Source organism: Mustela nivalis (assembly GCF_964662115.1).
Source record: "Mustela nivalis genome assembly, chromosome: 4".
Classification (NCBI taxonomy): Eukaryota; Metazoa; Chordata; class Mammalia; order Carnivora; family Mustelidae; genus Mustela; species Mustela nivalis.
Genome location: NC_139023.1, coordinates 120,154,100 through 120,169,907, shown reverse-complemented (window position 1 = coordinate 120,169,907; position 15,808 = coordinate 120,154,100). Strand labels below are relative to the sequence as shown.

Genomic DNA, 15,808 nt, shown 5'->3' with positions numbered 1-15,808 from the left:
GGTACAAGATGTCAGCTTATTCCAACACTGATGCTGTAAACTTTGATCACATTGGATCTTCCGGGGTTCTTGGTGGGAAAGTTACTGTTTTACCTTTTCTAAATAATGACTCATTTGTGGGAGATACTTTGAGATTATATAAATATATTTCCCCAACAAACCTTTTCCCACTAATTTTTTGTTTCCATTGATAATTTACAACTTTATTATTACTTTCATATTTATTGACATTGTATTGGAAAAAAGAGATTTCTCACATCTTTGGCTTACTTATCCAGCTATCCATCTATTATATCAATAGAACTCATGTGTTTTATTTTTTTTTAAGGTTTTATTTATTTATTTAAAAGAAAGAGAGAGGGAAAGCACAAGCAAGGAGGAAGGACAGGGGGAGAAGGGTGGAAGAATCAGATTCCCTGCTGAGCAGGGAGCCAGACCTGGGGCTCAATCCCAGGACCCTGGGATCATGACTTGAGCTGAAGGCAGACACTTAACTGACTGAGCCACACAGTTATCCCCGTGTATTCTTGTTTTATTCTACAGGTATTATCTGTTATTATTTTTCAGTCCTATATTTGACCAGTGAAAACATTTTTAAATGAGCTTCTGTGTCCTTTGGCAATTTTCCCATTATACCTGAGTATTTCCTTACTTTCTGACACATGTTATCTTAGGATCATCTTGTTCTTTTTTTAACTAATCCCTGGAATCAGCTTTTTATCTAAGTAGCCATGATTCCATTTCAAGGTAAATGGCATTTAGAAGTTAAGATCCACTCATTCCTTGTTACTGGTATATTATTACTTCTAGGCTCTCTCCACAGACAGCAGTAAATATATGTCTCTGTCTGTTTCTGTACCTTTGCATCTATCTATTTAAAACCATGAGAAGTTGGTCAAAGGGTATAGAGTTGCAGTTATATAGGATGAATAAGTCTGGAGTTCTAATATATGGCATGTTGACTGTAATTCATAATACTTTATTAGATACTAGAAATTTGCTGAGAGTGGATTTAGATGCTTTTGTCACATACAAGCAAATGGTAACTGTTGAGATGATATGTGAATTAGCTTATCTGTAGTTCTCATTTATATGTGTATGTACACAAATCATCATACTGTATGCCTTAAATATACACAACTATTATTAAAAAATAAGAACTGTGACTCCACACTGATTCCTCTAATTCTGATCCCAAACCACAGGACACATTCTTTTCTTCCCATATTTGTTAACTTTCTCTTCCAACAGTGAGAAATCTGGCTTTCTATTTTGTTCAACATGTATATTAGTTGCCTCAACTTGGAATACACAGAAGGTAATTTCCTGATCCTTCCAGTGTCTCTGTAAGTGACCTGAGGAAGGACTCCACTTGGCACTTCTTCCATCACATGCCCACTCCTTGGGCTGGTCACTGTTTGGGGAGGGGGTGGTGCTTAGGAACTCTACATAATCACATCCATGCCTATCCTGTGGCAGTGGTTTGCTGCTATGATCTGACACAACATGGCATGAGGGAAGGACAGTTCCACAAAGATAAGCTTCAGGGAGTTCCAAATAACATATGTCCTGCCAAGCTTCCTATTTAATTTTTTTTTTTAATGTTTAGGATTTAGTTATCTTTCACTGAACTGCTAATTAAATATATTCAGGGGGCGATAAAACTAGGTTTCAATTCAGCTTATCTAAAACTAGAGTGTAAATTAATTCGATATTTTAAAGAACTAAAATGTGTTCAAATTATATGAGCATAATGATACCTCATCCAAGATCAAAGTTGAACACATCAAAGTCCATCATAATGTGAATGATGCTGAATAAAGTAGAATAGCAGTTAGATTTTTTTTTTTTTCTGTGACATCCCTCCACTTTCTTCAAATTCTAATGAAAAAATTGCATTGTGAGTACCTCAATGTAACAAACCATTGGGAGAGCAACTGTGGCTCAGTGATTAGGACAAGATTTATATACTCAGAGTATCTAGTTGTTTTCCAGAGCTTATAAAGCAGGGCTGCTGATGTTCACCATGCAGGATTAATTGACAAAGAAGAAGTGGTCCTTATTGGAAATCATTAAGTACCTCAAAGCTTGCATTTGAAGAAAACCTGAAACTTCATCGTAGACAAATGATTATACCCGGCCAAAGTTACCTACTCGTAAAGTATTTTCTTTGAAGTGTGGTTGAATAAAAAGCTGGCCCCTTAGAGAGCCCTGAAATGATAATGTAATTGACAACATACCTGATTTTCCTAGGTTAGACTCACTAAAGGAATCTGACATTAAAAGTAGTATTTTATACAAGCTTTTATGTAAGCTTAAAAAGGTGATCGTCAGAGGAAAGGGATGGAGGAACTCTATAAATGGTAAACCCCGAGGTCATTTCCCTACTGTGGGGAGGACCCAGCTGAGAAGGTATTATGTCCCCCCCCAAAACCCTCTGCCCTCTCATTTCCCCCCCAATGCTGTCTTGCTCAGCATTCCACTTGCTTTATCTTGGCTCTCCCCACTCTTTCCACTATGTACAAAAGCCATTCTTCATTGCTGCTATTGCTCCCCCATCATTTAGGTATTATAATCCCATTATTTTTCAGATTTAAGTGTGGACAACTTCATTGTTCCTTGAGACAGCTTTTCAAAAAAGGTTTTACTAATGAGCAATGAGTGAGGGGGAGAAGGAACATACAAAAGCTTAAAAATTGAGATGTTTATAAAGTCAGGTTTCTGATCCTTTTTTTTTCTGATCTGTTTTTAGGGATCTAGTCATAAATTGGATTACTATAAAATAGGAACATCCAACCTTTTCCCTGCTTAAGATTCGTTTTCTTTCTTCTTTGTGGCCATGTGATACAATGGTAGTTGCTGTCTTAAAGCTCTCAGTGAGCTATTATTTCCAACCATTAAGAAAAATTGACTTCAGAGTTTGCTTCAGCAGTACATACACTAAAATTGAAGCAATACAGAGAAGATAGCATGGTCCTTGTGTAAAGATAGACATACAAGTTCATGACATGTTCTGTATTTTTCAGTAATCCACAGCATAGTGACTATAGTTAATAATACAACATTGCATATTTGAAAACAGCTAGTAGAGTGGATTCTGGTATTTCTCATTAGGAGTTACATTTTGTAACTGTATGTGGTGATGGATGTTAACTGGACTTACTGTGGTGATCATTTTGCAATGTATATAAATACTGAATCAATACGTTATATGCCTAAAACGAATATAACATTATGTCAGTTGTATCTCAATTAAAAAAAAAAAAGAACAGTGAAGAAGTTTACTTTCTCCTCTTTCCCCATTTCAAATGTCATTCTCTTTTGTAGAGCAGCTGAATTTCTCTTTTATATTAGAAGGACACCTTCAGTTCTTGGTTTGTTTATAGAATTGAAGAAACAAAGAGCCTCCCTCTTGTTTTCATATATGATTGATGGATTGTGACTATCTACAGTGTTGTTTTGAAACATCTGGGGGTGATCTTAGGTTCCACAGGAAAGAGAACTGTGATTAATTAACAATGTCTGCAGTGAGTGAGGTTGAAGAATATCTGGATGGTTGCCATATATCTGTCATTTCTCCCTTAATATCTTTGAAGGTAAAGTATTTGTTTTGATTTGTTTTTTGTTTCTTCTCAGGTTATCAGCATTGGGAATTCCAATGATTTTTTGTTGTTGTTGTTGTTACTTATCCTTCAAATAGTGATGTGGTGGTGAGAGACACATCTAAGTATGTGGTAAAATGCTTTTCTCTCTATCTAATTTTAGACCCCCTTAAGAGAGAGTGGATTCTTCTATAGAGTGTGAAGCATTTAACATAAAACAAAAACAAAATAAATACTTTGGGGGGCTTTTTAAAAATGGTTCATCTTACTAAATCATTTTGATTTCTCACCAAATGATGATGGAAATATTGAAGCTTAAAATATAAAATGTAGATTGATATTCCTATTCCAGTACCACATCTACATAATTTTTCTAGTATTGTCTAGTCTCTGATGTTTTGGACAATTTAATTTCAAATGAATCAAGGAATAGGATATTTAGTGTTTCCTTAGGAAAAGAACTATACATTTATAAAATTATTACCATTACAGTTTCCCCAGGTGGGCTCTTTTGGTGACTGTTTTAAACTTCATATTCATAACCATTGCACTTTATTCAATTCCTTTGTTTTCTTCACACATAAACTCTTAAGAAGAAATGTTTCTTTATTTTTAATTCAAATTATGATTAAGAATAACATCCAGAGAGACAAATGGAAATTTTCTTTGCTCAGTAGATTCTGAAGTTCGTTTTAGCCTTAAACTACTAAAAGCTTAAAGAGTTAGTATTAGGTGGGAGACTTTGGATTGAGGTCTTTGCACTGGTGTTTAGTAAAATGAAATGTTTTCGGAATTTTGCGCTGTACTCTGGGGAGCCTTGAGGCCTCTGGGGCCAATTCTAGTAGCCCCCAAAGACTGATTTTTTTGTTCAGTCACATATTCCTTCATTTATTTATGTTCATGCAACAAACCTTTGAATATTCAGTATAAGCAATTAGTCTGGGGCTTACAGGGAGCCCATTTCCATAATGTGTTATGGTGTCAAAGACTGAAGAGTAGTAAGCATGTGGCCCACCTGGAATAAAGCTTATTGTCAGTGATGTGGGAACTCATGGAAGGGAAATGTCCAGACTGGGGATGACAGGGAAATCTTCGTAGAAGAGCTGGAGGATGAATAAAGATTCCCTGTGAAGTCCAGGCAGTGAGAACAGCCCTTTGTGAGAACCCAAAGCCCCTTTCAAGGTATACTTTCTAAAAACAGATTTAGGCTCCTGGAATTTATCTCAGAGCTAAAATGGTCTACACTAGATCCTCTGCATTTTTGGACTTAGAACACTGATTCCCTTGTAGATACCACAGTTTGATTCATTCTTCAAAGGAAGAGGTGGTGTGCTGGAGATTGAAGGGCAGAGACTGAACTATTTTTCAGTCACTTGTTTTCTTTTGTTAGCAGCTAACCTTACCACAAGATATGAAGAGTGAATTTTTTAAAGTCTCCTTATATATATATATTTTTGTAAATACACATTGTCTTAATCTGCTCTAGTTGTCATAACAAACTGTCATAGACTGGGTGGCTTAAGCAACAGAAATTTATTTTCTAACAGTTCTGGAGGCTGGAGGTCCAAGAGCAAAGTGCCAGGATGGTTGGATTCTGGAAAGGTTCTTTTCTTGGCTTGTGGGAAGCCACTTTTTCAGTGTGTGCTCCCATGGCCTTTGCCTGTGCCTTCTCATGGAGAAAAAACAACAGAGACAGAGGGAGACTGAGAAAGAGCGAAATGTCAAGTCTGAAATTACTTGAACATTTAGTATATTAAAAAGAGTTTCAAAAAAAAAAAAAGAGTTTCAAGTTCTAAATCAAGTAAATAATTGCAGTTATTGGGACGCCTGGGTGGCTCAGTTGGTTAAGCAGCTGCCTTCGGCTCAGGTCATGATCCCAGCTTCCTGGGATCGAGTCCCACATCGGGTTCCTTGCTCACGGGGAACCTGCTTCTCCCTCTGACTCTGCCTTCCACTCTGTCTGCCTGTGCTCGCTCTCGCTCTCTCTCTGACAAATAAATAAATAAAATCTTTAAAAAAAATAATATTTGCAGTTATTGAAGAAATGTTCTGGGAAATAATAAAAATAAAAATAAACCTGTAACTTTATAGACTTAACCGTGACCTATCCCATGATCAGGTTGGTCAGTGAACATCCTATGGCAGACCTCTTCTATTTATTTATTTATTTTTTTTCTTGGGCAAAGAATGTCAGATCTGTAGGAATATGCTTACATGTCTTCTAGTGCCATGGAACTTAATATTTTATTTTATTATTTTTTAAAGATTTTATTTACTTATTTGAGAGATAAACAGAGTAACAGAGATAGCAAGAGTGATAGCAAGAGAGCAGGAGTGGGGAAGAGAGGGAGAAGCAGACTCCCAGGAGCCGGACGTGGGACTCTATGCCAGGACCCTGGGATCATAACCTAAGCCAAAGGCCGATGCTTAACAGACTGAGCCACCCAGGCACCCTGGAATTAACATTTTAAAAATGAAAGAAAAAATAATAATAAACGTTTTGCCTTTCAGGATTTTCTTCCCTAGGGAGAGTACACTATAATGCATAAATGCCCACACCCACCATAAACACACACACACACACACACACACATATCATATACATGCACTGATATATGCACATATAGTATTTCGTTTTGTGTGTATGCTTTTGTTGTGTGAGCCATGACCTATAGAAAGGCTATACGCTAACATTTAGACATACAGCCGAAGAAAGTATACTACTGCTTGACAAACCATCATGTTAGCAACAGCTACAGAACAGCTTTAAAAAAAAAAAAAAAGAAAGGTTAGAATTTGATAAATATTGACTATCTGTAGTTACATACGGTATACAGTGCAAGTACATTCATTTTGTAAAGGAATCAGGTTCTCATGTCAACCCCAAAGGTGACAATTTGATGTGAACAAAATTACTCTCAAAAGTCACAGAAATCTCTCGCAAATTGCTGCATTTTACCAAATCTGCCAGGTTTATTTTTGTTTTCTCCCCTAGCAATAGAACAAATCACTGTTCTTTGGTGGAACAACCGGAATAGCTATCTGTGTTGAAGGACTGTGTAGGGGGAAATCACGTGTGCTCTGAAACTGCGGGGTCATATTTGCACAGTAAGAGACACACCCCACCCAATCCTGAGGGAACGTGGCTGCGAGAGGACACCTCCCACTTATCCTGGGAGCATGCGTTCACTGGATGTCCCAGAGGCCGTGCGGTGGAATGGTGGAATTGTCGGGCTATCCAAGCTCTTGTCTCTCCTTTCTTCTCCCCACCTCCCTCCTTTGTCATTCTCTTGTGTTTGCCTAACGTGTGTAGTCATGCAGGTAAATTCACACCTATTACAACTCTTTGGCATACAGCATTCTATACCCGTTTTTGTTTCTGTGCTTGTTTGTTTATCTCTGTTGAAATTAAGTCACATATTTAAATACTTCTGAGTGTGGCTGTTTGACTTTTAGAAAATTCTGCTAGGAGGGTGAATTTCATTTCTGATTGCACCATGTAATACTGTTGTGTTCCCAGCCCATCTGATTGCTAAAAGAGTACGCAAACCAGTTTCCACAGCTGGAAAATAATTCAAAGCTATCAGCCCATCAAATGATGGGAACTTTCTAAGCCCCAGCATGGTACAGTCCTCATCACTGGTCATCACTGAGGCTTTTTCTGAAGATTGATGTGAAGACACCAGTTAACTTCTCAGTTCTGTTTTTGTTTTAGTTTAGAGTAACCGTTAATTTATGTTATCGTTCTATTGTCATTGTTACATGGATTTGCTAAACACTTAAGTTGATAGTTCTATTTTGTAATCTCCTGTACTACCCAGCTCCCATGTCCTGACCCCAGGGAAAGTACTTTCCCAGTGGAAATTCAGTTTAATAATTCTCCGAGAATTTGAGTAAACTGTATTTTTCTTCATGCCAAATCACAATTGATTACATGTATTTCCTGCCACAGCTAAAAAGTATACATTTTGAATGTTGTATTTCTTCGTGAAAGGCATTTTCAGGTTCCTTTAGGTTTGATGATTTTGACAATTGTGTTTAAGAACAATGTTCATGCTAATTGAAGTCTTCTCTGTTAAAGAAAAAAATAATCAGGTTTTTAAAGTACACAATCTTCTTTAAGACATTAAATGCAATTTAGAAAGTCGAAAATATTAGTTATAGGAATTCTACTGTGGCTGTCACATAGCTTATTCATTGTTTCAACAATTGTTTCCTGAATACCAAATAAGCACAGGGTATACTGCAGGGAGGAAAAGCAAGTCTTTGACCTTGTGAAGTTTATGGTCTCCTGGAAGGATAATTGACAGTGAACAGCTAAAGAAATAACAATTTAGTTAAGTTTCAGGAAGACAGAGGTCAGAGTTCGGTGATGGAGAACAGCAACAGGGGAACTGATTCACTGGGTGATTCATAAGTGTTTCTTGGAATGGGTAGTTGAGAGGCTGAGACTCAAAGGAGAAGGGGTCGGGCACGTAAAGAGTGTGAGGAGGAGTAGCCAAGGCAGAGATCAGCAAGTAGCAAGAGTCAAGGCATAACGGGGCTTGGGTATTCCCAGAACTGAAAGGAAGCTGATGTGGTCGCGTGTGTCAGGGTCTGTGTGTGTGTGTGTGTGTTTGTGTGTGTGTGTGTGTGTACGTGCATTGTTGGACTGGGGGAAATGACAAGAAGGTGGCATGAGGTTAGATGAATCAGTAAACAGGTGCCAAATGACTCAGAGCCTTACAGGTCATGGTTAAGGCCCAGGTTTTTTTAAATAAGTACAGTGGGAGCCAATTAAAATTTTTTTTAAAGATTATTATTTATTTATTTAACAGACAGAGATCACAAGTAGGCAGAGAGGCAGGCAGAGAGGCAGGCAGATAGAGGAGGAAGCAGGCTCCCTGCTGAGCAGAGACACCCCCCCACCCCCAATGCAGGGCTGGGTCCCAGGACCCTGGGATCATGACCTGAGCCAAAGGCAGAGGCTTTAACCCACTGAGCCACCCAGACACCCCTGAAATTTTAAAAGTAGAAAATCATTACCTGATTTAATTTTTTTTTAAAGATTTTACTTATTAATTTGACAGAGATCACAAGCAGGCAGAGAGGCAGGCAGAGAGAGAGGAAGGAAAGCAGGCTCCCCACCGAGCAGAAGGCCCAATGTGGGGCTCGATCTCAGGACCCCGAGATCACGACCCGAGCCAAAGGCAGAGGCCTTAACCCACTGAGCCACCCAGGCGCCCCACCTGATTTAAATTTTTAAAAGCTCACTTTGGCTGTTTTATGCAGAATGATGTTATGTGAGCATATGTTTGTGTTTGTGGTTAAAAATGGAAGCAATGAGACCGACCAGTCAGAGGGCTGTTAGAATCCTCTAGTCGAAGACATTGTTGGCTTGGGTCACAGGGTAGCATTGGAGAGGGAGCCAATAGGATGGCTCTGAAATATTTTGGGGATGTGTATAATCTTCTGATATTCAGGAGGAAGAAGAGTTGGGAATCAAAAATAATCACGTTTCTTTTATTTCCCCCTTTTCTTTCTTTTTTCTCCCCTTTAATTGGGTGTGTCATGGTACCACTTACTAAGACCAGGCTCAGGGCAGGATCTGGTTTCAGAGGGTGATCATGTTTACTTTAAGATATCTAGCACCACCATTACAAAATTTATGAATTCATCAAACATTGATTGAGTGTCACCATATGTCTGACACTGTCCTAGGTGTTGATAATATCTGGTGTCTTTATCCTTATGGAATTACAGAGGTGGCAGATTTCAGATGCTGAAATTTTCAGGGACTATAGTTAGAAATGCTCCAACCCAGCATTCTTGTTGTAAAGATGAAGAGTAGAATATGAACCATCTAATTTCAGTAGAAATACTAAAACTTCTTGGGGCACATGGGTGGCTCAGTCTGTTAAGGGGGTGCCTTTAGTTCAGGTCATGATCCTGGGATCCCGGGAGGGGTCCTAGAATCAAGCCTGGAGTCTGCTTCTCCCTCTCTCTCTGCCTCTCCGTCCCCTTTCATGCTCTCTCTCTTGCTCTCTTTCAAATAACCAAATAAAATCTTAAAAAAAGAAACTCCTCTGTAAAAATCATGGTTACTTTAGTAAAACTTAATTGTACTCATCCAGGTAGTGGTTGTGATATTATTTTCTCTTAGGGATATGATATAATCTGTTTTTATTCCTGTTTTAATGAATTGTTACAATTAGTGCTATTAAAATAGTTTATAATGAAAATATAGGCATTAAAGCCAAGAGTTCAGTGGTTGATTTCACTTTACTTATAGAATTTGCTTATAGATTTTACTTTACTTATACTTATTGTTGATTTCACTGTACTTATAGAAGATGTAGGCAAGGAAAATCATGAATCATGTTCTAATGTGCATACATTTTTTACTAAGGTATTAATAGTAGACAAAGGCAAAACGAGACACTTGTATTTTTTTATATTATTGATGGTGGGTTTCCCATTTCCTTGGAGCATTTTAGAGGGAATTTTTCCAATTTAATATAAAACATGAGTATGAGAGGGAAGGGGGGGGGGAAGAAGAGCCCAAAGAAGGAATTTATTGTACAATGCATTAGAGATTTTTGTGTATGTCTACCTGTGTGTGCATATGTTGGAATGTTTGTCTTAATCAGTTTTATAGGTTAGGATATTTGGTCAAAGAATACATAAGTAATGATGAAATAGCCAGTTGTATACATTTGAGTAATTTAAATACCAGGAAGCCAAAAAAAGGTGATTTAGAGTGTTCTAAATAAGCATAGTTATTATCTAAATTACGTTAAAGCATTTATTGTTCATTTAGAATGAGGTCTACTTGGCTCTTTATATCCGGTGAAGTACTATGAAAGAAGAAAGTTGAAAATTCCTGCCCTAAGGGCATACCAAACTGGAAGCATCAGGCATGAACCAGTCTGCACACATGCGTGCACACACATGATGGGGAGAATGTTTCCTGTGCTCCCTGGCTTCTCTCCTGGGAATGCCCTGTACAGCGAAGGAAGTTTTGAGATGTTTTATGGAGGTAAGGGCCTGTTCATTAGGAGAATATTTCGGTACAAGAAAGGGAAAAGAGGATACTGAATGGGACGGATGGTAGTCAATCCACCCACTTGAAGCTTGAAAACAGGGATGGAGATAGATTGTGAGGCATGCTCATAGAAGACGCAACACCACTGAGATGGTGGAAATGATCCAAATAAGAAGAATTAGAACCAGAGTGCTGCTTCATCCCTGCAAATGGAATGGCAGGACAAAATTCAAAGAAATTAGAGACCAACTGTGGAGGGTCTGACCCTGTACTTTTAAGGAAGTAACGTAAAAGACCGAAGGTTGACAGTGGAAATTGCGTGGAATTTATAAGTAGGATTGTGTATATACAAATCGAGTGAAAACTTAGTGGTGAAAATAAAGACTAAACAGAAGGACAGTTTGTTTCCTGAAATCAAGCGGAAAAAAAAAAAAAAAAAAGAGCTCTGTCCGTGACTATGCCAAACAGGAATATTCTCTGTTTCATGAATTACTCTGTATTCTTATATCCTCCTCAAAGACACGGGGTAAAAACTGAACTTTTCACTTCCCAAAAACATGCTTACAAACAAACATTAGCAAGCATTTTCAGGAAGCCTTTGGGACAGGAAAATATCTTTTATTTTAACCATGGGTGCCCGGCTCTCGAGGAAAGCCACCTCCTGTGTTGTTCCTGTGGCAGTTTTACCCCTCACCTGTCGATTAATAGTCTCTCCATGATAAACTCATTTCCTTGCTATGTGAGTGTGTGTGACCTTACACTCCTTCACACATAACCTTGAAATGTTCTTCCTTGTGCAGCTGGAGTGCACCACTCACTCCTGAAGCTGAAGGAAACTCAACTGCCGAAACAGGTTTTTGTTTTTGTTTTTGTTTCTTTCTTCTTCTTCTTCTTCTTTTTTTTTTTTTTCTAGACTTTTTCAGCTGCACTAATTCCTGACCAGCCAAAGAAATTCTCATGGGGATACTGTGGGCGAATGGGGACCAGATACATTTTGAGAACTTTTCACATATGTAGAACAAATGTCTTCCATTGAGGTTTTAAAAATAGTCCCTTTAAACTTTAACATGTGTCAGGCTAGTGTTTGCTCAGATAATCACAGGCCTGCACATGCAGGACCCAGTCAGTGCATGCCAGACACAGAGGCCCATTATCGCAAAATTATGTTTTTGTTGGTGTGTGAGTTTATTTCTAAAAATTGCTTCTTAACACATTACCTTTAGAATTTTCCCATTCTTTAGTTCTACTTAGGAAGAAAGGGATATTATCACCCAGGTGACTGGTTGTTAAAGGAAGATACAACAAACCTTCCGTAAGTATTGTTGTCAGGTCTGGTTTGCCTCTAGAAATTTGGCAAGTATGTTGATACATGTTTTCCCCTCTTCCTGCTTTCTTTAAGGGACAGAAGTGATTTAGGCGGGAATTGAATATGTCAGAGTACCTTATTCTTTCTTTTTTTTTTCTTCTTACTTGCTAAATAGGAAAGTTCACCAGCTTGATGATGGAGGAGAACAATGACTCCACCGAGAGCCCCCAGCAAGGCCAAGGGCGAAACAATGCCATGAAGTGTGGGTGGCTGAGGAAGCAAGGAGGCTTTGTCAAGACTTGGCATACCCGCTGGTTTGTGCTCAAGGGAGACCAGCTCTATTATTTCAAAGATGAAGATGAAACGAAGCCCTTGGTAAGTAAGAAAAAATAAAAAGCCCTGTGGTCATAAACAAGCCAAGAGGTAGAGGGGTTTGCTAGAAATTGATGGAGTCTGAGGTCAACCTAATTTCCCTGGTCTCCTTCAGTTCATTGGCATCTTTCACACTTTTTCTCATTGTTTACTTTGGTTCAAGATGATGGATTTGCTAATTGAGGCCAAGAGGCAAAGCATACTTGTCTAATATTAATTTTGACTTTTACTAAGCTGGGAACAGGACGTCTGAGTCCCTCAGGCACACTTATTTTATGAGAAATTTTAATGGACATCTGCTAGAAGCTATATATTGTAGCCAAAACATCTTTCCTTTTCTCAGAAGTCAGTTACCAGCATAGATTTGAAGGAAAACTAGAAACACAACTTTCAGTAATTTTTGAGATACCTTCAGCATCAGTTCCCGGGGGGCTTCTTTCCACCTTAACTCATGTAAAATATAGATATGGTGCTAAATGGAACAACATTGATATATCCAATCAGCATACATAATACACTCTTCTGGGGATCGCTGTTGTGTCCTTTGTGGTTCCTTAGCAGTCTTGTATTTGCTTATTCACTTAACATTTTCTCAGCCACAAATCTCTAGGCTGCAATGAGAAAGAGGAAAAAACAAAAAGAAAAAAAAAAAACTCTAGCTCTTTCTGTAGCTACAACCATCTTTCCTAGCTGGGATCATCAGTTGGTGGAGGGAGGTGCCTCCCTGAGGTATCCCCAGTGTGTTTTCCCTTCATCTAGAGCTATAGGATATATAAATGAAAGAAGAAACATTATAGATCAAATGATATAGACATCCCCAACAGTATGTTTTTGAGGCTATTTGCCTTGTGTTAAAGTTCAAGAACTTAATTAGGAATTTGGATCAGGGCTCTGCTTTAGTATTTTACATTTTCAGACATAATTTCACAAAATTCTCATTTGTCCAGCTGAATTATAAAATAGCAACAAATGCACATTCTATAAATATTTTTGATTTTTTTGAAATATTTTTTAAGCATTTATTTACCAGGGCCAGGCATTAGATTACAAACTTATGTACATTATATTACGAACTGCTTAAAATAATCTTATGAGATAGGATTATCCCCATTTATGCATGAAGAAACCAAGGTTTAAGAATAATATGCATTACTCCAAATTAGACAGTGGTGCCATGATTTGCCTCCAGGTAAGTCCAAATCCTTAGCCAAAGACCTCATAAATAAATTAATAAGAATATCCCATAAGAAGAATTAGTAAAAATATCATGACAGTTTTGGTGCATTTCCATACCAGTTCTTGCATTCCTTGTAGAAAACCAGTGGGGAATGTGGAGATTAACCTTTACAGATGAAGAAATTGTGGCTTAGTGATATGAAGCAATGTGACCAAGATTGTATGGGCATTAAAAGCAAAGCTGTAGTCTTTTTTCTTTTGTCCTACACTCTAGGGTTCTTTTCTCATTGTACCTTTTTTTATACTATAGATTTTTTTATACTATAAATTACATTATGGTATCATCTTGAATATAAAATCGTGTTTATTAAACTCAGAAAGGGATCAGGTTGATGTGAGAAAACAGAATATGGAGGATCCAATATGGGGACTTTGATATGGAGAAACACATGGAATAAAATGGAATTATGAGTAAGATCCAATGTTTTATCCCAGGGAGTTTTATTCTTTTTTTTTTTTTTAAGATTTTATTTATTTATTTGACACAGAGAGAGAGATCACAAGTAGGCAGAGAGGTAGGCAGAGAGAGAGAAGGGGGGGAAGCAGGCTTCCTGCCAAGCAGAGAGCCTGATGCGGGGCTCGATCCCAGGAACCTGAGATCATGACTTGAGCTGAAGGCAGAGGCTTTAACCCACTGAGTCACTCAGGTGCCCCCCAGGGAGTCTTATTCTGATACAGTCTGGCCACAATGGGTACCATTTGAATGATTAATCAGGTAGGACCAAGGACCTAAATGGGGGATAAGGAGAGCAGGGGATTCAGGAGCTGAGTGAGTGAAGATACGAAAGATCAATAAATGCTCTGACTCTTTGATGAGTTTAGTGTATCTTCTAGTAATGACTGTGGGATAGCTTGGATTAGGCCCAAGCTCAATGTTTCTAAAATCAGAGAATTTGCAGATGTCAGAGAATAGGCATAGGAACCCCAGTTTGAGGAACTCTGACCTAAGCTGCTCAAAGAGGATTTTATCAACCTTGGCTGTTATTTTAATTTCTCTGCGTAGTTTCTCAGAAGGCCTACAGAGTTAAGGATGGTCTTCAGGGCAATGTAATTATTTTGCTAACAAATTGGAAATATAAATAAGGAAATGCAAAAATTCTGGTTAATTCAAATGAAAATTTCCTCAAAATAAAAATCACTTTAATTGGTAATATTTCTAAGATAAGTTGTATTTTGATATCATTATGTTACTATTGTTTCAAACTTGTACTAACTAAAATTAACAAAATAGAGTTTAAATTGATGAGAAAGTACTCATTTTTATACAAACCAGAGATAGGCTATTTCCCCAAAAAAATCTTCTTAATTTTTCTTCCCAAATATCATTTGTTAATAAAATGATATTAAGTCAAAATTTAGGGGAGGGGCGCCTGCGTGGCTCAGCAGCACGCCTGGTTAAGCGTCAGGCTCTTGATTTATGCTCAGGTCATGATCTCAGCCTTGTGAGATTGAACCCTGTGACAGGCTCTGTGCTGGGTATGAAATCTGCTTAAGATTCTCTCTCTCCCTTTCACTCTGCCCCCGCCAAATGGGGGTGAATAAATTTGAATTATTATTTTTGTTTATCGTCTTTCATAGCAGTTCAAGCACTAGGAATTTTGACACTATGTCTTTTAATCGTTTACACTAGTGTTCAAATACATGCACAAAGAATCAGATAAAAACTGACAAATTCTGTAGTAGAGGGCACTTAGTATTTTTAAGGACCATCAATTTGCTTGTGAATGGCCAATTCCTTACTTAAAAGTAAGGATGTCTGGGTAGCTCAGTCAGGTGAGAATCCAGCTTTTGATCTCAGCTCAGGCCTTGATCTCAGGATCGTGTGTTCAAGTCCTGTGTTGTGTGAGCCTACATTTAAAAAAAAAGAAAGAAAGAAAAGAAAAAAAGTAATTTTTTAAAGTGAAGGTAGATGCCTTGCACATTGTAAGTTCTGAAGCATATTTTTGAATGAGATAGTGAGTAAATCAATGAAGAGTATCTGTGGCCATGAAGGGCAGAGTTATTACCAGGTGCTGTGAGTAGTGTTGACTATTCTCAACCTCATATAACCTCAACATAACTTAATATATCAAATTATAATTAATTCATGATAACAAAGTTTAAATCACATTAAGTAAATCGCTTTTATTTATTTATTTTTTACATTTTATTTATTTATTTGACAGATCACAAATAGGCAGAGAGGCAGGCAGAGAGAGAGAGGAGGAAGCAGGCTCCCCACTGAGCAGAAAGCTCCATGTGGGGCTTCATCCCAGGACCCTGGGATCA

At 37.9% G+C, this 15,808-nt stretch overlaps 1 protein-coding gene across 2 annotated transcripts in view; it reads left to right on the top strand.

The window, feature by feature from the left end:
- The window catches only part of ARHGAP24 (Rho GTPase activating protein 24), a 519,150-nt gene that overhangs the window by 71,186 nt on the left and 432,156 nt on the right, over positions 1–15,808 (top strand). For both annotated transcript variants that reach the window (XM_082726640.1, XM_082726641.1), the window contains exon 2: positions 12,108–12,307. In XM_082726640.1, coding sequence (XP_082582766.1) covers positions 12,125–12,307 — 183 coding nt within the window. In that variant the 5' untranslated portion in view covers positions 12,108–12,124. The remainder of the gene's footprint in view (positions 1–12,107; positions 12,308–15,808) is intronic.